This window comes from Chionomys nivalis, chromosome 20 (assembly GCF_950005125.1).
Source record: "Chionomys nivalis chromosome 20, mChiNiv1.1, whole genome shotgun sequence".
Lineage (NCBI taxonomy): Eukaryota > Metazoa > Chordata > Mammalia > Rodentia > Cricetidae > Chionomys > Chionomys nivalis.
The window spans coordinates 57,009,271-57,030,159 of NC_080105.1; the positions used below are offsets into that span (position 1 = coordinate 57,009,271).

At 51.0% G+C, this 20,889-nt stretch overlaps 1 protein-coding gene across 2 annotated transcripts in view; it reads left to right on the top strand.

Annotated features, from left to right (window-relative positions):
- The window catches only part of Col4a1 (collagen type IV alpha 1 chain), a 114,673-nt gene that overhangs the window by 79,711 nt on the left and 14,073 nt on the right, over nt 1-20,889 (top strand). For both annotated transcript variants that reach the window (XR_009055676.1, XM_057752426.1), the window contains exons 22-43: nt 89-184; nt 1,401-1,484; nt 2,006-2,076; nt 6,193-6,384; nt 6,895-7,063; nt 9,470-9,562; nt 9,644-9,748; nt 10,339-10,436; nt 11,235-11,385; nt 11,569-11,682; nt 12,271-12,438; nt 12,568-12,657; nt 13,401-13,553; nt 13,684-13,782; nt 13,879-13,968; nt 14,608-14,747; nt 15,163-15,289; nt 15,379-15,459; nt 15,925-16,023; nt 18,011-18,061; nt 19,330-19,515; nt 20,269-20,402. Coding sequence is in view for 1 of the 2 variants with exons in the window: in XM_057752426.1 (XP_057608409.1) it covers nt 89-184; nt 1,401-1,484; nt 2,006-2,076; nt 6,193-6,384; nt 6,895-7,063; nt 9,470-9,562; nt 9,644-9,748; nt 10,339-10,436; nt 11,235-11,385; nt 11,569-11,682; nt 12,271-12,438; nt 12,568-12,657; nt 13,401-13,553; nt 13,684-13,782; nt 13,879-13,968; nt 14,608-14,747; nt 15,163-15,289; nt 15,379-15,459; nt 15,925-16,023; nt 18,011-18,061; nt 19,330-19,515; nt 20,269-20,402 (2,591 nt within the window). In the remaining variant the exon portion in view is untranslated. The remainder of the gene's footprint in view (nt 1-88; nt 185-1,400; nt 1,485-2,005; nt 2,077-6,192; nt 6,385-6,894; nt 7,064-9,469; nt 9,563-9,643; nt 9,749-10,338; nt 10,437-11,234; nt 11,386-11,568; nt 11,683-12,270; nt 12,439-12,567; nt 12,658-13,400; nt 13,554-13,683; nt 13,783-13,878; nt 13,969-14,607; nt 14,748-15,162; nt 15,290-15,378; nt 15,460-15,924; nt 16,024-18,010; nt 18,062-19,329; nt 19,516-20,268; nt 20,403-20,889) is intronic.

The following is a 20,889-nucleotide window of genomic DNA, read 5'->3' on the forward strand; positions in this document are numbered from 1 at the left end:
ACATATTTTGGTTTGATAATCGAGGGTCATTTTGGGAGAGGGTGAGAATGTCTTGCTGTGTCTTATAGTTTTCAAACATTTCTTTCAGATGGCATTGTGGAATGTCAGCCTGGACCTCCTGGGGACCAGGGTCCTCCCGGGGTACCAGGACAGCCCGGTTTGACAGGCGAAGTTGGACAGAAAGGTAAGCGATGCTTATTTATTTTATTATTTTTGAATAGTAACTGTATCTGTGCTGCTCAGTTTCCCCCATCGCCTGGCTTAGGCTTTGGCAGAGTAGGGCAGGTGCAGGTCCTATTCCCATTGCTTAGGCTTTGTCAGAGTAGGGCAGGCGCAGGTCCTAGTCCCATTGCTTTGTTTGGGGGTCCTCCACATCCACTCCCAAGAAGGTGCCTTCTGCAGCTCTTCTGCCCCTGAAGGCTGATGCTGTAGCTGTGACGGGGAGCGGGAAGAAGAGACAGCCATGAAGGCCAGACAGACGCTCTTTCCTCACTCCCAGGGTCGAGAATCCAGTCTTCCCATGTGTAAAAGTCTCAGCTGATACCACAAGCTTTCAGTTCAAAGTTTGCGAGTTTCCTTCTCAAAGGATGTACGTCTTTCCTTTAAGGAAAATCAGGAATCTATACACAGGATACTGGCGACCTTTCGAGTGTTTGCGCCATTGGGTCAGACAACTCTTCTATTGAAGCATTAACTAGCTTTCCTCTGGGCTCTTGGTTTTATCTCTAACTTCTCAAGTGTTTGCTGTGATGTCAGTGCAGGGTGCTGATTTATCTCTTTAGCAGTTGGATCCGGAGACGGAGGATGCTGGATGCATGGTCAATGGGAACACTGACTTAGCACGGACTAAACAATGGCATTCCAATATTTATGTGCTTGTTAACCTTGGAGCAGAACAAACGGGGCCCCGTAAAACCAGCCCCGTGGTTGACCATTCCTGACTTGGGCTATAAAGAATTTTGACCCTTTAAAAGTCTAATGTTGCATGGAAAACAGCTTCCGAGGGCTTCTTAGGGCAACCATGTAACTATCCTCACCACACACTCTCTGCTTATGGAGATTTGTTATTCTGTCCTTATGATGGACTCGGTGTTTGGAGTTCTTTAAGCTGAAATCTTGTCTGTCCATATTCTGAATCCTAGGAGATGCATTGCATGTGTATGTGTGTGTGTGTGTGATGCTGGAGACAGAACACGGGCCCTGTGGAATGGATATGAGAACGCCTCCCTAGTGAGCGATGCTACGTACCAGAGTGATGTTGGAGAAGGGAGAGTCTGGCTGGCGTGTCTGCAGGACTCTCTCTGTGTCTGCTGTCCCGGCACGGTAGAGCCTTCTGTTGGCACATCCTATAGTAAGCATATGTTAGCTATACACTAAGCACCCTGTGTTTCTTCCTTTAGGTCAGAAAGGAGAAGGCTGCCTTACTTGTGACACAGAAGGACTCCGAGGCCCTCCTGGACCACAGGGGCCCCCAGGAGAGATTGGTAAGTGGTAGGGTATGGAATGAACTATGTTAGAGGTGGCCTTGTGGTCAGATGCCTGCCCCCTCAAATGCAGAGGATGAAATTCTGAGCCAGAGTGAGTACTCACACAATGACAGCCATGGTCACCTGACACAGTGGCCACAGTCAAGGCCACCTGCCACAGTGGCCATGGTCAAGACCACCCGCCACAGTGGTGTCATATACTTTCCTGTAACTGCACAATAGCACAGCGGGTTCTCCCAGCTCCACATCAGTTAGCTCAAGGGAGGTCAGCTTGTTCGTCTCATAGGATGTTGGGGTTGCAGGCTGGGGGACACTGCAGCTATCTGTCTCACTGACTTGGGCCCAAGGCTCGTTTGTGATCACTCCTCTGAGCCTATCAGTTTTAGTTTTATTTATCTACTACCCTGGATGTTCCGCAAATGACAGTCTACTTCACAGAAAGATTTTGATATGGTTGAGTCTTGGGGGCAAAGGGTTCAGAAGACTTGTCTCATAGCTGCTATGTTCCTGTCTCTAAGGTTTCCCAGGACAGCCAGGGGCCAAAGGTGACCGCGGTCTGCCTGGCAGGGATGGTCTTGAAGGATTGCCGGTAAGTGCACCGCAGGGGGATCATACCTGTGTTTGAAGTCATCACCATAGGAGCCACACTAGTGGGCACTCGTTCGTGCTCACTCAGCATGTTATGGGAGCGGGGACATCCTTTCTCCATGCTTGCTCGGGAGACCCAGAGAACAAGCGAGACAAATCCACAGTTCAAGTCCCTTCAGCCATCTCACCCCCTGGCTTGCTTTCAGTGCCCAGTGGAGACTTGGCAGCCCTGCGTCCTTCCCACAGAGTCTTGGGTTCAGGTGATGCCACCAGTGGCCACCTCTCTTTGTGACCACTGCCTGTGGCATCCCCTTGTCTGGGATGGGTTCAGCCTAAGAGCTTCTGTGGAGGGAGGATAAGAGGTGACATCCACATCACCAGCATGTGTTCTGTAGATGGCTTTTCCAGTCTGTGGCTGAATCCACGTAAATTCACAGGGAGGAATATAACAACTTTCACGTGCACAGAATTCCAGCTGCTAAGCTTTGTTCTGAGAGGAGTCATTCTGAGAAGAGAAGGGGCCCACCTTTAATACTGTGCGCACTTGCCCTGTTTGTAAGCCCTTCTTCCCCCGCCGCTCCCCTGGCCCTGTAAGCCTTGCTGCTTTCTGTGATTCTTTCCAGCTCTGTCTTCTTCATTAGAAATCAAAAGTTACATATTTGACCTTACCCTTTTCTGATGAAACTCTTTCAAACCCTCATTTTTGGATACTGTTCGAGGAGGCCAGAGCAGAGCTGGGTCAAAGTGGGATGGAGGCGGCCCGAACGCTGCAGTGACTCCCTGCTTTTGAAGTTAGGACCCTAGCTCTGTGTTCCAGAATGGCGCTGGTGCCTACAGGGCCAAGTCAGAAGATACAATTGTTTAAAACAGTTCTTAGTGGAGGAGAAGTTCAAATAGCAGCCGTGGTGGGGATCAAAGTGAGAACTTTGGGGGAAAGGTTCTTTCCACCTGTGCCCGTTGCTTTCATCCTGTATCTGCCCAGCTCTCCTGGGGTCCTTCCTGCTAGACATTCAGCTCCTGACCCAAAAGAGGTGAGGGAGAGGGACAGTTGGGGACTCATCAGGATAAAGAAGAACAAAAGTCCAGAGCACTTGCTCCGGCTTTCGGGGGCCCAACTTTCTAAGATGAGCAGCAAAGCCTGTGGCCGCAGAGGAGCACACCCACAGCTCCTGAGCAGACAGCCATTGCCCTTTCTCCAAAGCTGAATCCCGGCTTCAGAGGTGGTCCTCACGGTTTGAGTGTGGTTGGGGCCTGGAAGACATGGAACAGTAGGGCAGAGGTGAGCCGTGGGTTTTCCTTCTGTTTAGTGTTCTGTGCCCTTTGCCTTTGAAAGACCAGTGCTTGATTTTAGGAGTGAGCAGTAGATCTTACAGGCACTGGGATCACTCAGCCACCCACCAAAACCTGTTGTGTCCGACTTGGCCCAGGGGCTGTGTGAATCGTGTCAGAAGTAGATAGCACAGTTGTCCCGTCTTCCTTTGTTAAAGCAGCCAGTGCCAGGCTTTCAAGGCAGCCATCAATCCCGCAGGGAACACGGATCAAACAGACTTTAGATGAAGCATCTTTTTCAAAAGCATCTTGGATCAGGATTTTGTGTGCCAAAAAGGTTGCTGAGACATTTTAGCATCATCAGTGCCACTTTTAAAAAAATCAAGGGACTGGAGCAATGGCTCAGGGGTTAAAAACACTGACTGTTCTTCCAGAAGACCTGGGTTCAATTCCCAGCACCCATGTGGCTGCCCATGCGGTTGACTCCAACCTTCTGTAACTCCAGCTCCAGGGGATCCAACATCCTTTTCTGACTTACATGGGTACTAGGCACTCAAAAGGTACACAGTCATATGTATAGGCAGAATACATATACATACATATAAAATAAATTTTTAAAAAATTAGAGAACACGAGATTCTCTGCCTAATTATAGTGTCTCTTTATCACAGATATCAAGGAGGCAGATGGGAAGCTTTGGTTCTTCAAAAGCTTTTCAGATATAGGAGGAACAGGCCTGTGGACACATCATCCCAACAAAACTGAGCGGTTTCTGAAATGACAGTCATGCAGCATGGTAGAAAGGCCTGAGTGTTCAAGGAAAGGCTCTGTAGGACTGACTAGTGTCTTCCAGGACTTATAAGTACATATCTGTGCTTACTAACTCTAGAAAATCAGTTAGGAGAGCCACACCATTTGATGAAACCTTGAAATTCCTGGTCTTCTGCTAACATTTCCAGCAGGTGACTGGCAGAAATAATCATTCTCCATTCTTCAGACTTGTGCAAACAATCTTATTTCCAGATTCTAGCTCAGGGCCAGCCGAGACCATCTGTCACTGTCTAGTGGCATGCTCTGCCACATCAGAAGAATTCTGTGTTTATAGAACTATTCAGCTTAGGATCGAGTGGCCAATGGTGGTATCTGAACCCTTGAAATGTGGATAGCATGGCTGAAGAATTGAGCTTTTCAGTTGTTTAATCTAAATGTTTAAATAGCATAAAATGGGACAGAGAGTAGCTGTGAGACCCCCATCCTTGGGCGAGCTTGCACTAAAGCTTCCTGTGTGGACCCCCAGGGTTGCACAGGGCACAGTTGGCTGAGTAACAACTTCCCTGTCCCTTAGCCTGTGTGCTTTTGACTTTCAGGAGGTCTCTCCCTTCTGCATCAGTCCCAGACTAGATGAACTCTGAGCAGGCCACAGGGCCTTTGCAAGCCCCACCCCCGTGTGTGCGTGGAGGTTCAGTATGTAACACCTCACCCTCAGCAGTGCTCAGGTGGTGTGGGTGTGGAGACCATGGACAGGCTTCATAGCCGGGAGCTCTTATGTTTGCACCCAGCTGCCACACTTCCTGGCTGGGCTGTCTTAGATACACGACTTACTTCTCTGCTAGACCGAGACTCCCATGTTTGCCTTGCAGAGTTGAGATAAAGGTCAGAAATGGTACATGAGGGTCCTGCCACACATGGCTGTGTGACCAGGGTCGCCATTTTTTAAGAATATAATTCTTGCATGAATTTTACTCTGGATTGGTCTCCTAATCTCTTCCATGGAGGAGTATACATTGTAGGTACACACAATGGTTTGATTGTGAACCACACCTACCCAAACGGCCTTTTGATACGGCTTATGAAAAGAGATTTAAAAGGTGAATTATCGAGAGTTTAGATTCTTCCAGGTCCTCCATGGGCCTGGTGTGCCTTTCTCATGACCACGGCCAGGCAGTTGGAACTGTTTGTGATGCCTTTGTCATCTTTGTGCATCTCTGCTCTCGAGGCAGCTAGAGGAGAAGGGGTGGTGGGTGTGGACAGTCTTTGTAGGTTCAACATCCAGGAGCTAAAAATATTCTGTGTGTCTCTTGACAGAGTCTTGGGGAAAATTCAAATAGCTTTTCCGATTAAAGAGCAGGTCCTGGGCTCCTTTGCCTGGGTTTCCCAGTCACCCGTACCCTGGAAGTCCTTATCTATTACAGACTGTAGGGTGTAAATGCAAAAAACTCTCAAGCTGTTTCATCCGCCTCCTCATTCAGACAAGCGGTTTAGAAGTCACGCATGTGCAGTGCTTGCCTCCTCATTCAGTCACATGGCTTAATAGTCACGCACGCGCAGTGTTTGCCTCCTCATTCAGACGCTGTGTTTTTTTAGGAGTCACGCATGTGTAGTGCTTGCTTCCTCATTCAGACAGACACGGCTTAAGAGTCACGCATGCGCAGTGCTTGCCTCATTCAGACAGACACGGCTTAAGAGTCACGCATGTGCAGTGCTTGCCTCCTTATTCAGGCACACGTCTTAGGAGTCACACATGCGCAGTGTTCCAACAGTTGCCAAGGTCGTCTCTGGAAGGTTTAACAGACATGAGCGAAAAGAAAGTTACTCAAGGGTTTCTCAAAGTTGGGCTCAGTGTTGTTGCTCTCCTGTCCCTTTTGGTCCGTTTGGGATGCCCAAAAAAGTAAGGAATTTTAAGAGCTGTGGGTGCTGAGGCTTTGTCATGGCACTGCTGGTTAGTTCCTGCAGGACATCTAAAGATATGGTGTTCCCAGAAGGGTGGCTCCTCAGCTCCAAGTCTGACTGACTGCTAACACCTCCCACAGTCGCTTCCTGGTGACACGAGGTGGTTTGTTTTTTGCAGGGTCCACAAGGTGCACCGGGGCTCATAGGCCAGCCTGGAGCTAAGGGAGAACCTGGCGAGATATTTTTTGACATGCGACTCAAAGGTGACAAAGGAGACCCAGGTTTTCCAGGACAACCAGGCATGCCAGGAAGAGCGGGAACCCCTGGAAGAGATGGCCACCCAGGACTTCCTGGACCCAAAGGCTCCCCGGTAGGTCCCTTTCCAGACTCGGGGCATGTGTTTTACAAACGGGGATCTGCGAAGAGCAGGGAGATGAATGGTTTGAGTCATATAGCTATGGCGCCTCCCTCAGATGGCGTAAACTGGCTTCTCGGCCCCTGAGCCAACATATGTCAATGAATGTAGGGGTTAGTGGTGTAGACTTGTATAATAGGTTACAGATGCCTGTGTCTCTTTGATGTTCTAGGGACTGAATAGATGAGTTTTCCTCTCTTGTATCCTCCGTGGGAAATAATTCTAAAGCTAACAGTGCGCCTGTCATTGTTTGAATTATGGGATTCTAGACCTCTGGCTGTGATGGCGGCTTAGGGAGAAGAATATTGGTGTGTTCTTACCTCCAGGCTGACCTGGTGGTGCGTGGTACAGTAAACAGTGCCAGCTGACGAGACTCTTGTCCCTGTTCTGCTGTGGATGACACAGGAAATAGGTGCAGAAATCAGGTTGTCCTTTGACAATCTTTCCTGCCTTTTGTCTTCTCAGGGTTTGGTAGGATTGAAAGGAGATCGAGGTCCCCCTGGAGGAGTTGGCTTCCCCGGCAGCCGTGGTGACATCGGCCCCCCTGGGCCCCCAGGAATCGGTTCCATTGGTCCCATTGGTGAAAAAGGAAATGCAGGCTTTCCTGGAAACCCAGGGTCCCCAGGCCTTCCAGGTGAGACTTCAGGACCTGAAGGGGAAGCTTCAAGGTCACAGAAACTGGCTAGGGGTCAGAGATGCGGGGTGCACATTGGTTCACCCTCGAGGAGTGAAGAGTTCGTCAGTGTTCTGTCTTTCCTTTTTCCTTGTGTCACATGGGCCAGTTCATGCGCAGAGACCACAGATCAGCTAAAGTCAGCCTCTCAGGTGACTTGAAAAAACATGAGGCCATGGTTGGTTTTTTTTTTTTTAATTTTTGTTTGTTTTTTAAATCCACTTTCTGCTTGCTCCTTTTGACTTCTGTGTTTTCTAAGCAGTATGTATAATCTTCACTTTCCTTTGATGTTCAGGCATCTAAGTTGCAACATACACATTGCCATTTAATTCCCATTGACTCAGGTCATTTGCTGACTGTCTTTTGAGTGGTGTATGTGCCAAACACTAGGCGGAGTGTTGATAAGCATTGGGAAAGAGACCCAGCCCCTGCCCTCCTGTGCCCTCCAACAGGGTCTACTGTAAAATCTACAGCTATGGTAACATGTTACTCCCTATGTCGTCAGCACCCAGGAAGACTGAGGGTGGCTGAATTGGGGGATGCTGCACCCCTCTGCCATCTATAAGTGGGCACTCGAAAATTTATTTGCTTAATGTGATTCCGCACTGACCTGAATGAGCCTCTCGTTCCTGAGACAATCCAGTCTCGGATGATGAGGCCAGAAGTGACTTGTCACAAAGGAGGAAGTGTATGTATACTGGTAAGGATTTAACAAGTTATAAAGGCTTATGAAGGACTGAGGGTGACTACAAACAGCGCTAAGGAGCCCCATGAACAGAATGCCTAGTGGCAGCAGGAACTCTACAAGTGTGGTGGTGCCTCGCTACTCACAGCTCTTGATGAAGGTTTCCCTAGCCATGACTGTAGCCCAGACTTTATCAATTCCTGTCCTCATTAGGAACATCATTTCCTCCCAGGATACAGGCAGTTGTTCAGTGATGAAGTCCAAAGGTGGTGTCCGTGAGGAACCTTTGCCACCATTGTCATTAGTGCAGCCAGCGTGACTCCATTCCTAACTGTGCTTTGTGAGTGGAGGACCCAGAGTGTCTCTCTTCTGGCTCCCCCAGAAGCAGGGACATACTGCACTGACTTAGGAAGACCCCAGTAAATCAGAGAAGGGGAACTTTTCTCACTTTCCCTCATGGTTCTGAATTCAAAATCGACAAGGTGAGAATTCCCACAGCCTCCGCAACCTGCAGGAGCCACAGAAGGAGTTCAATCATATTTGAGAGAAATTGGCAATGTAGTTCCTCGTATATCCAGGCACCCCAGGGAAGAAGGATCCCGAAGGAGGTGTTGCTGGTTTTACTGACCGGCTGTCCCCATTCTGAAGAGTTTGTCCCTTGGGTTTTTGTTCTTGCCCTCCAGACCCTGTCAGCCTCCAGATCAGAAAGTTGACCTTTGATCTGCAGAGCTGTGTTTATGTGGTGATCCTACATGGCTGGATCCCAGGGGTTCGGGACTGCAGATGTGTGCTGGGGTCAGTCGGTTCTCACGGTCTGCAATGAGAGGCCAGACTGCCATTCCCGGAGGGTCCCCTTTATCTGGAACTCGAATGCTGTGCTCAGGAGTCCCTGTGCACACTTTGGGGAGCCCTCATTCTTTCTGAACAGCTGTGCCCTGATCTCCAGTAGATCTCTGACTGGGAAGGGGTAGGGCCTGAAAGTGGAGATCTCTGCATCACCCCAGGGCAGTAGGAACCGTGATACCGCTCCAGTGGGATGAGACACATCGCTTGCTTGCCCGGCATGCTTGAGTGAGCAGGTGCACATTCTGGCTTGGATGGAAAGCAGCTGAGCACTTTTCTGTCTGATGGGTTGAAAATAGTGGTTGGGTTTTTTGTTTTATTCCTTGGGTTTTTATTTATTTATTTGAGACGAGCTAACTAAGAAATGACCCAGGGCCACCTTACTTTTTGTTATGGGAGATTTTCCAAAACTCTGTGGCTTGAATGTGAAACTCCTACGGAATCCAGAGTCAAATAAACATTTCGGTCATTTTGGGGACACACATCTTGAGTAGCTCTGGGAGAGATTCTAGGCATGCAGGGGAGAAATAAGAAATCCAGGGGCTTTTCTTTGCAGGAGTTCTGGGTGCCTTAGAGGATGGGCAGTGGTGGCCACAGCCTGTGTGTCCTGAGAAGATGCAGGGACTCTTTGGGGAGTGGCAGCCACAGCCTGTGTGTCCTGAGAAGATGCAGGGACTCTTTGGGGAGTGGTGGCCACAGTCTGTATGTCTGAGAAGATGCAGGATCTTATCTAGGGAGTAGCAGCTCCTTTGCTGTGTACTGCATGACAGTGTCCATGCTGTCTTCAGAGAGGCTGAGATATGACAATTCACATATATGATTTTATTTTATTCCTGTAGGTCCAAAGGGTGAAGCAGGAAAGGTTGTCCCACTCCCTGGCCCCCCTGGAGCTGCAGGCCTTCCAGGATCCCCTGGGTTCCCAGGGCCACAAGGTACTGCTGAAGTCTAGCTTGCCCAGGTGTCCCAGGGCCCCCTGAAGCATTTCTCATGCTGACACACCTTCCTTGTCACAGGTGACCGAGGCTTCCCAGGAACCCCAGGACGGCCAGGCATCCCAGGAGAGAAGGGTGCTGTGGGCCAGCCAGGGATTGGATTTCCGGGGCCTCCAGGCCCCAAAGGTAAACCTCTGATGGGTCTAGCGTGGGGCTGTGACTCCGTCCAGAATGCCAAATGGGGACCAGTTATTCAGTGACTGGTCTGTGGGATCTATGAGGAAGAGAAGGCGATGGCACGGTCCCTCCATATCTTCTGGTCACTCAAATGACAATGTTGTTACCACCTCAGGCAACTGACTGATGGACACAGCACCATCTTGCATAGAGAGTTTTCCTCACTACTGTGACAGAATTCTTGACAGCAGCAGCTTATGGAGGGAGGGGTTTACTTTGTCTGGCGGCTGAAGGGCCATCATGGTGGGCAAGGCCTGGCACATTGCATTGTAGTCAGGGAACAGCGAGAGGTGATGCCGACTCTCAGTTCATATTCTCCTTTTTGTTCAGTCAGCGACCCCAGCTCATGAGACGTACCCTCATCCATGGTGGGTCTTCCCACCTCACCTAACCCAGCCCAGAAACCCCTTTACAGACACACCAAGAGGTTTGTCTGCCAGGTGAATCTCGACTCAGGCAGTTTGACAGTCACCGAGATAAGCCAAGAGTGTTGGGAGAGCCCTCACGTCTGTAACGGTTTCTGTCACTTTTCCAAACAGGTGTTGACGGCTTGCCTGGAGACATAGGGCAGCCTGGGAGTCCAGGCCGCCCCGGATTTAATGGCTTACCTGGCAACCCAGGACCACAAGGCCAAAAGGTGGGTACCGACTTTCCCGGGCTGCCTGGTCCTCATGCTTGTTCATCGGACATCTGGTTTGTGGGTTATTAAACTTGTGGGATGGTTTTCTTTTTAATGGCACAGTGTACAAGGGCAGAAGGGAAACATTTATCTCAGCTTTGGGACCATTTCTTGCCTGTGTGCTGGGTCCCAGCGTGAAATGTGTCCCTTGCTGTGAGTGTCATATGAGAGCCACTGTCAGAAAAGAAAGAAGTCACCGGTGTGTGTGTGTGTGTGTGTGTGTGACACATAGAACATCCTGGGAATTCAAGGCTGCTGTTGCTGTGTGGCCCACCCTGCTGGACCTTTAGCAGTGGTATTCCAGGCTTGACACCAACCGAGCTCCCTCCAGTAGTGACGACTGGAAACACATCCCCTCCTTGCCGTGTGTGCCCTGGGCAGACATGCTGCTGGCCCAACCCTGTGCTAAAATTAACAGTTTCCCGGGCCTCCCATGTCCTTCTGCACCTCCCTAGGCTGGGCGGAGGCCCTTGCCTGACTACTGATCATAGTTTTTCTGGTGTGGTTGGAGGAAACAGGGAAACTGTTGGAAGTGAGAGAGAGGGCTCAGGGCTCTAGTGAACCACTGCCCATGATGGAGTCAGCCAGGTCCTGTCCTCACTCTCTCAGGAGAGAGCAAGTGTTAATAGGTGACAGTATCCCGTCATCCAGAGCCTGCTTCCTCAGACTCCCCAGTCTAGGCAGCTGAGGCAGGACAGCCTGGAAAGAAATGCTAATGCTGATGGTCGATTTGCTTCTGGTGTCTTGGGTTTCCAGGGAGAACCTGGCATTGGGCTACCAGGACTCAAAGGGCAGCCAGGCCTCCCAGGCATTCCTGGTACACCTGGAGAGAAGGGCAACATCGGGGGACCAGGCGTCCCTGGAGAGCAAGGATCGATCGGCCCCCCTGGACTCCAGGGGATCAGAGGTAATGCTTTAGCCTGTGTCAGGGTACCTGTTCCCCTTGGGTCCCCAGAGTGTCCACATTGACTGGGTGGGTGGGAGACACTGTGAGGGTTTGTGGCTGTGTTGGTTGTATGGATAGATGGGTGATAGATATATGGAGTGGAATCCATTCTAGCCTCCAGCTTATTCCCATCCTTCCCCACAGGTGACCCAGGACCTCCTGGAGTTCAAGGCCCTGCAGGTCCGCCAGGGGTTCCAGGAATAGGACCACCTGGAGCTATGGGCCCTCCCGGAGGACAGGGACCTCCAGGGTCATCAGGTGATGTGACTGTCCCTTCCTCAGAGCCTGTGAACTGTGGGGTGAGAAGGGAGGTTAGCACAGTGGCCAAAATAAAGGGGGGGGGGTGCATTCTAGTTTGTAAAAATGGTTTTGGTTATTTGCTTAACTCAAGCATTCTTCCCCCTGAGTCTGGTTAATGTGCCAAAGAAATCTGTTACATATTCAGTAGTATTTAAGATTTTATTTATCATGAAGTCTTCCTGTTATCTTTGTTAGGAGCCTTACCAAATTGCTGGTAATTTAAACTAATTCTTTTGTCTAGTTGCCTTCGTTCTTATATCAGTGATCCTAGAGTTATGTTAGTACTGGGGAAGCAGGGAAAAATGGTGAAAACCAGCCTGTGTTGGCTGGGGCTAGTGGGCTTTACAGAGGCGACGATGACCTACAGTGGCAGGAAGGGAAGGGTTTTCTCTTACGAGATGCCTTACCCATTGTCTTGGCTCTGAGCACTGGGCATCATTCAGGCCCCCAGTGCTGGCATGCTCTCATGCTGTCCTCAGGAAGTACCCTCCACGATAATGCCCGTTCTGGAACATTCAATAAGTTGCTCAATTTATCCAACCTCAGGTCCACCTGGAGTCAAAGGAGAGAAGGGTTTCCCTGGATTCCCAGGACTGGACATGCCCGGCCCCAAAGGAGATAAAGGCTCTCAAGGACTTCCTGGCCTCACGGGACAGTCAGGGCTCCCTGGCCTCCCTGGGCAGCAGGGGACTCCTGGATTACCAGGATTCCCAGGTAAGCATCTGAACTCGGCCTGGATTGCTCGAGAGGGAATGTGGCCTACTTTCTCCTTTCCTGACTCCTGGGCCTTTACCATCTGTGGTCCACGTAGTGACATGTTCTTAACTTTCCTTTCGACCACAGGTTCTAAAGGCGAAATGGGCGTCATGGGAACCCCAGGGCAACCAGGCTCACCAGGACCAGCTGGCACCCCAGGGTTGCCTGGAGAGAAAGGTAGGAGGGCCAGCAGCTTGCAAACCAGGCTGTGTCATACCGCCTTCTGCCTTTATTTCTCGAGAATCCTGGGAAGTTCCTGTACTATGATAGATGACATTTAGTTTTAAGACGTAGATACGAGAAATGCAGAAGGTTGCTCAAGGGGTTGGAAGAGTTAGCTCCATGCAGAGAGCGCGGGCGCACAGTTCTGGCTGTGCCTGCCTAGCTGATATGAAGAAGACGGGATTGACTGAGTTTCTCTCCTCAAAGAACTGTGGACTCTTCCAGTCCCATGAGGGTGCAAGTCTTGAGTGCCCCAGAACCACATCACTAGAGCCCACTTTGTGGGCAAGCCCAGCTTTTCATTTCTTGTTCTCTGAAATCGATCAAAAAAATTTCATTTTTTAAAAGAGAAGCAGAAGCTGACTGTAATGTAAGACATGACGAAAGGGGAAGTTGACATCAGGGTGCGGAAGCTTTCTACTCTATAAGTTGTCTATAATGGGAGGCACTTGGGAGTGACAGGGGATAAGGAAGCGGAAAGAGGATACTTCGGAAGGAGAGAAAGGGGTTCATCCAAACAACGTGTGTTGGGGTCACGACCAGATAATGAACTTCAGAAGGTGGCTTTGTCTCTGCCCGGAGTCGCATTCTCCCCTGTGGGTCAGACTCAGTTTCTAGTTCTTTCCCAACCTTGCAGGTTCTTGCTGGAAGGAGCTAGGTCTGGATCTCACTGGGTGCTTGCTATCTTTCCTCCCTAGGGGACCATGGCCTGCCAGGCTCTTCAGGACCCAGGGGAGATCCTGGCTTCAAAGGTGATAAGGGGGATGTTGGGCTTCCCGGCATGCCAGGATCTATGGAGCACGTGGACATGGGCAGCATGAAGGGACAGAAAGGAGACCAGGGAGAGAAAGGTGAGCGGGGGAGAGAGGCCTCGGCGACAGGTGGCAGATGGGCCTCACGGGGAAACCGGTTTCTGCATGAACCCCAGGTCACCCCGTGCTGAAGCAGATGTGGGAATTCATGTTTTTCTGTGACATACAGGACAAATTGGACCCACTGGTGATAAAGGTTCCCGAGGAGATCCTGGAACGCCAGGAGTGCCTGGGAAGGATGGGCAGGCGGGACATCCTGGACAACCAGGTAGGTGTGGACAGTATGGCCAGAGCCATCGTCAAGAAACTGGCTTCCCTGTGCTTTCCACAGATGCTGAACTGTGGGATTTTTCTCTCATTCTAGGACCTAAAGGTGACCCAGGTCTTAGTGGAACACCAGGAGCCCCTGGCCTCCCTGGACCCAAAGGATCCGTTGGAGGAATGGGCATGCCAGGTAACCTGGATGCGGAGTCCAAGGCTCCGTGACATATAAAATGTGCACATGGGGGCGGGTGGGCTGTCCGCAGACTGGCACTGCCCGCTGGGAAAAGGGAGGGCCTGGGAGCCACCTCTCTAGCATACAGTCTCCTGTCTAGGATGGGTGGTTTTTGGCCGACACTGTGAGCATTGCTACAAGTGAGCAAGAAATGAGCTCCCCATGGACAAGTAGTTGGGGAGGTGGTTCCCAGCAAGCCTGGGAAGTGACAGCCAAGACTGGGACCTGCCTTCCTGGCCTCTCCCAAGTCTATGAGCCTCATACTTGCCTTAACATCATAGGTTGCTGGTTATGCCTGTGTCTGCATGTCATAAACCCACACGTGGTGTGTGAAACTCTCCCCACTGTCTCTCAGCCCTGAGCTGTTGGTATCATAAAGGTTCTTTTTCAGTTGTTGGTAAAGTTGTGTTTTCGCTCTCTCTTTATACAACGATGGCCTTTGAAAGGCGGAGGGAGCACTTCCCAGGGTGTCCTGATGTGGCTTGCCCGAGGACCCCCAGCTATGCTATTGGCACGCCGATGGGCACAGTGATTTGTGTTCTGTGACTGTTCAGTGTTAGTGGTATCACATACAAATTTGCTTGTCTGTATCACTAGGTTTACCCGGACAAAAAGGTGTGCCTGGCATCCCCGGCCAACAGGGCGTCCCTGGCTCACCTGGAGAGAAAGGAGCCAAAGGAGAGAAAGGACAGTCGGGTCTACCTGGCATTGGGATTCCCGGGCGGCCCGGCGACAAGGTAATTTTCCCTCATGCAAACATCTCCCATCTCCGTGGAAATGTTCCTGGTGTGTTTATGTAAACAGTCTCAGCACATCCGTGGACTGAGACACATTATACCCCTTCCAGCTAACTCAAAGTTGTCTCCTGCTTCCATTCTTTGCCTTTCCTCCCTAGGGGAAGATCTAGAGGCTCTTTGAGAGGTGAGGGTGGCTTCATATCCCAGGGAGGAAGAAGAGGGTGGGCTGAGGAACTTGGCAAAGGGAAAGGAGACAGTGTCAGCTCTGCCTCTTCTCAGACGAGACGCGGGCTTCGTCTCTTTCCTGGATAGCCTAGCAGATGGAATTCTGCAATGTGACATTCATTGCATCAAAATCCGTTACCTATCCCGTGCTTCAAGTCTTGGAGCTCACATCCTTGCTTCTTCCTCACAGGGAGACCAGGGACACGCGGGTTCCCCAGGCAGCCCTGGCGAGAAGGGAGAGAAAGGCAGTGCTGGAACCCCAGGGATGCCAGGGTCCCCAGGCCCAAGGGGGTCTCCAGGGAGCATCGGCCATCCAGGTAGTGGAGCTGGGAGTTCTCCGGACAGTGGCTCACAAACAAGGGAAGCGCAGGAGCACACAACTTTTGCACTTTGGTTTTCTCTTTAGGAAGCCCAGGCCTGCCCGGAGAGAAGGGAGACAAAGGCCTCCCAGGATTGGATGGAATTCCTGGCGTCAAAGGAGAAGCAGGTAGGGACCCTTTGCTGATACTTGGGTGGGCAGATGGAGCACCTGGGCTTGATGGGGGTCAGGGGGTGGAGTCTGATCCTCGTGGGATCATCCTTCATTGTGAACCAGGCCCTAGGATGCTGTTTCTGGTCTGGGGTCAGCTAATTCTATCCATCCACTTTCAGATCCACAGACTGAGTCTTTAGGGTGGTTGTGGTTTGGGGGAGGTCAAGAACTAGGGCCAGCATCTCCAAGCTGTTTCTATAGCAACATGGGCATCTCAGACATTTCCCCCCTTTTCCTCCATGAGCACTGGGCGTGGTTTATGCTGTTCCTAGCAGCCAAGAGGACCTGTGGGAAGGTGTCAGAACTGGTTTCAGAGATACGCATGCAGGGAATCGTTCTTTACGATGTCTGAAAGCGGTCACATCCCAGGAGCTATAGTGCAGAGAAGGTCCATGAATAATTGTGTCTTTTCTCCCCAAGGTCTCCCTGGGACTCCCGGTCCTACAGGTCCAGCTGGCCAGAAGGGAGAGCCTGGCAGTGATGGCATCCCCGGGTCAGCGGGCGAGAAGGGCGAGCCAGGTAGGTCCTGTTCCTGCTTCCCACTTGGAGCCTGCATGCGTTGTTGAGTGAACACAGAGACACCTGTGTCGTGTTCCCTTCAGCTCCTAAAACACAGATGTGGACATGAGGGATGGGACTGGATCAGGCCTGGGATACCCATTTCCTCTCTTCGGGGTGGGTCCAGGAGACACGGATGTAGCACTTGCAGGGAGAAACGCCACCTTGCTGTTTCGCTTGTGTTCACTATGATAAAACGGAAAAGAAAATTCCTCTCTCCCATGTCTAGTCCTAGTCTCCCAGGGTCTAGGGGTCTCAGGGTTACTGTAGCTTCCTGCATCTGCTCCTTTTACTGGGAGAAGAGCTGTAACTAGGCAGGAAAACACATTTCCAGTGGTGACATTGACAGTTTGAAACAGGTAACCCTGAGTCAAGCCGGACAGGAGTGGAACAGCCGGGTTCCTTGCTGTTACAGCTGCCCTTTCTCCGGTTCTTTTTCTCATTTTCTATAAAGACGATTTATAAGATGCCTTTTCTACTTCCTCCTCCATCTGAATCTCCCCTCTGCCTGTAGCTAGGGTGCAGCTGGCTCTGCTCCCCACTGCCCAGCTCTGCATGTCTCCCTCCTCCTTTGAGAGCACTGGAGAGTTGGGGTGTCATCTGATGAGAGCCCATCTGTGTGTCTTTGTTGTAGTCATGCTACCCATGACTGATTGGGGGTTTTTATTCTGGCCAAGTCAAACTCAAGAGTCTGCCCATGCTACTCCCCCGCCCCCAGTCCTTGGCTTTATGCACCAGTGACAGGCAGCAGCCGGTGTGCTGGTGCCTCAGCTCCTCAGGGTGTTGGGACCCTCCGCCCCTCGGTAGCTGGTGACACAACTGTCAGGCCTAGAGTGTCGGGACCCTTGGGTGCTAAAGCACGACAGGTTCCTGGAATTCTGGCAGCTACGGCCTGCCGTTTATCATCTGAAGCCTTTTCCAACTGTTATTTTCTCTGCTGCTTCTGCGCTGTCTTTCCCACCCTGGCTGTTCTCGGAAGCTCTCCAGCCGTTCTCTGGTCTCTGATACCACAGTCTCCTCTTGTGTTCTCAGCTCAGTCCGTTCTGTGGATGGTAAAGATCAAAGGTGTGCAAGAAGTCTGGCCTGTCCTAGTGTGACCTGGCACAGATGAACGAGACCAGGCTAGACAAAGAGGAGGCCTCTTGTTGAACACCAGAGGGCAGCAGACTAGAGAAAGAAGCCAAGCACCTGCTTGAAAGGGGAGGAGGGTGTGTCAAGGGTGTTTGCACCAATCTCAGGCCTTCCCTTCTTCTGGACCACCAATTGGGAGGTACTTATTCTGTGGCCTGGACGAAGATGGCTCCAGGGTTATTTAGAATTCCGTGGGTCCACACTTGCTATGTTCTGAGACTTGTTCAGGCCGTCTGGATCCACTGGAGTGTCTCAGACAGCAATGGATCCAGGCAGCGGGGCTGCAGTGAGGACAGTCCACTGGTTCAGAAATAGGTCTGCTTGACTGATCCATTCCCAGTCCACTGGTTCAGCAATAGGTCTGCTTGACTGATCATTCCCTGCTCGGGGCTGCCCAGGCCTTATAAGGGTAGGGTCTGCACGATGGCTTCCTGTTTCCCCTGAGTCCTCACAGAAAGCATAAAAATGGTGTTTATGATAAAGACTTAAACTCTCAATTATAGCAGCAATCAACAGGAGTTGGTAGCATCTATCAGGCCTCGCTGTGTCTGCCTTCTGCCCTAGTGCCCCAGGGCGAGGGGAGCCCTCCACCTGCCTTGTCAGAAACAAGCCGCCGAGCAGAAAGGTCCTTAGAGACTGACTGTGCCTGCTAAGTCTCCAGTCCCACTGCAGGGGCCATGGCGACTGCAGGGGTGTCCCTCTGAACTCCCTCTGTGTACTCTCCAAGTGTCATGTGGCTTCAGCAGCAGGGCCATTTGCCTCTCGCAGTCTCTGCAGCTGAGCAAAAGGCACGTCCTTCTCTTTCTTCTTCCTATAGGTCTTCCCGGAAGAGGCTTCCCAGGATTCCCAGGGAACAAAGGAGACAAAGGTAACCCTCAGCTTCACACCCTCTTTTCTGTGGTGCCACCACAGTAGGGGAACAAGGGCTACTGTCCATGGGACTCCATGTCCCTCTTAGCAAGGCATGGCTAATGGATGACCTATGATTAAACCATCTAATTCGTGGTTGACATGATATGTGGTACATGCCAAATACCTTTTGATATTCTAATTATTGCTTAAATTTTGAGTAACATGTAAACATGGGTTCCCATCCCTTGCAGACTCTTAGTTTCTTTTTTTTTTTTTAAGCAATTAGCTAATTAGTTAAGTGTGCATGCCTGAGTATGTGAGGTTGTAACCTACCAAGGGAGGGGGTTGTGAGCTGCCATAGGGGTGCTGGGAACTGAACCCTGGTTCTCTGCAAGGACTGTAAATGCTCTTAACTGCTAAGCCTTCTATCCAGCCCTTACTTTCTTATTTTTGAAAATAGCTTTTTTGGGGAGGAGGGGGTAGTGTTACTGTCTAATAGACCACACATATTTAAAGTCTGCCATTCTTTAAATTCTGACTCATGTATGCACCCACGGAAGCATTGCATTCTGGGCAGTGTCACATCTGTTACCCCACAGCTGCTCTGCTGCTTCTGATCTCCCATCCTGCATCCCGACCCCCAAGACACCCCCGAGCAAACCTCCATCCCCATTTAGGAGCCGCGAAGGACTGTATCTCCTACAGGCTCATGCAGACACAATTGGACAGTCTGTGCTGTCCAGTTTCATAGCCTGACTTCTTCCCACAGCACATCCTGCAATTTAAATCAGTCATTCACTCTTGACTGCTGAGTAGTGTTGCACTGAGTTAGCTTTGTCTGGGTCTCGGAACGAGCAAGCCCTTGGCTTAGGTAGTGCAGTTGCTTGAAGACTCCAAAGCACGCGTAAGCTGCCTCTGTTGTAGGACTCTTCTTTTTTTTTTTTTCTCGGTTTTTCGAGACAGGGTTTCTCTAAGGTTTTGGAGCCTGTCCTGGAACTAGCTCTTGTAGACCAGGCTGGTCTTGAACTCACAGAGATCCGCCTGCCTCTGCCTCCCGAGTGCTGGGATTAAAGGCGTGCGCCACCACCGCCCGGCAGAACTCTTCTTTTAGAATAAAGAGCAGCTGGATTCTTTTTCTCAGCCAGGGCACGGAAGAAAGCTAGCACTGAAGGAGCTTCCAGAGGGCGGGAAATGTTTCATCCCTGGCTGTCAGTGTGTATAGCATTGCTCTGTGGTCTGTGTTCCTCTGGTCACCGCCATCTCCTTCCCTCCCCATCCCTGCAGGTTCCAAGGGTGAAGTGGGCTTCCCCGGCTTAGCTGGGAGTCCAGGAATTCCTGGAGCCAAAGGGGAGCAAGGATTCATGGGTCCTCCGGGCCCTCAAGGACAACCCGGGTTACCTGGCACTCCTGGTCATCCCGTGGAGGGGCCCAAAGGAGACCGAGGACCTCAGGGTCAACCCGGCCTGCCAGGTAAGGGCTTCTCAGCCGACCCGTGCTCAGGTTATCAACTCCACACCTGTCTTCGTGTTTTCCTTCCTGTTAAGGCGTTTAGTTAGAGAGCTACGGGAAAGGAAATGACCAAGAAGCGGCAGCACGGGCGACATTTGGGCACTTGCTTTAATCAGTGCTGTATTCTGATGCTTTCCACCCGAGCTCACCTGCCGTGGTGGTGTTGTCGGGTCTCAGACATTGTGGCTTTGGGTATTTCAGAAGCTAACACCAGGGCATTTACGTGAACACTCTGCAGTGTCCACCCCCCAGGCTTCATAACTGTGTGACTTTATTATTTCATTATTTCAGTGGCACCAGGATGGAGCAGAGACTTTGTATGCTAGGCTACTGCTGAGCTACATTCCCTGGACCTTTTATTATTATATCATCATCATTGCTTTGAGGCAGGGTCTCATTAGGTTGTCCACGCTGGTCTTGAACTTACTCTGCAGCCCCATACACTTGAACTTGGTCTTCTTCTGCTTCAGTCTCTGGAACAACTGGGAGACAGACTGGGGCCATCACTGCCGCACGCAGACAGACCATTTGGATGTGGAGTCTGCTGTTTCTATAAACATTCTTCCTTGGTTTCTTAGAGGCCTGTCTTGCTCTCCAAGGCCATAGGGCTAAGGCTGCAGACCACTGATGCAGTACTGACTGTACCATAGCTCAGTGACACAGTCCAGGGTCCTGCCCACCCTCCTTAACTCCGCCTTTTGTCCTTCACATTAGGGCATCCGGGACCTATGGGGCCTCCAGGTTTCCCCGGACTCAATGGGCCGAAAGGTGACAAGGGAAATCCAGGTTGGCCAGGAGCTCCTGGGGTCCCAGGCCCCAAGGGAGACCCAGGATTCCAAGGCATGCCGGTGAGTGGTTGAGAGTAGACGTGGTTTTCAAAAGGAGGCTTTTCTGGTCAAGAGTGCCCTTTGTGTGTAAGTGTGTGTACACGTGTGTAACTTTCCCCGGCCCCTAAAGCACTTCCCTCCTTTGGCACCAGCACGGGAAACTATTACAACATGTTTTTCACAACCTACTTTTTTTGGAGCCATTAGGAAGGAAAAGCAGTCCTGCTGCAGAGTATAGTTTAGTGCCCAGCTTTGCAGCCTGTTTACAGATTCAGTGCAAGGAGCCAGTGGCCTGAGAAAGGAAAGTTCTGGGCAGCCGCAGCTGTCTTCTGGCGTTGGCAGTGGGACAGGTGTGTTGTAGATGATGCCATGGGCCAGTCTTTCGGGCATGTAGCTCATGAGCCTCTGTGTGTGTGTGTGTGTGTGTGTGTGTGCTGGGGTGTTAATTTAGCTTTGGTTTCCTGTAGTACCAGCAGAACCCTGCTCTTAGATAAAGTAACTATTTCTG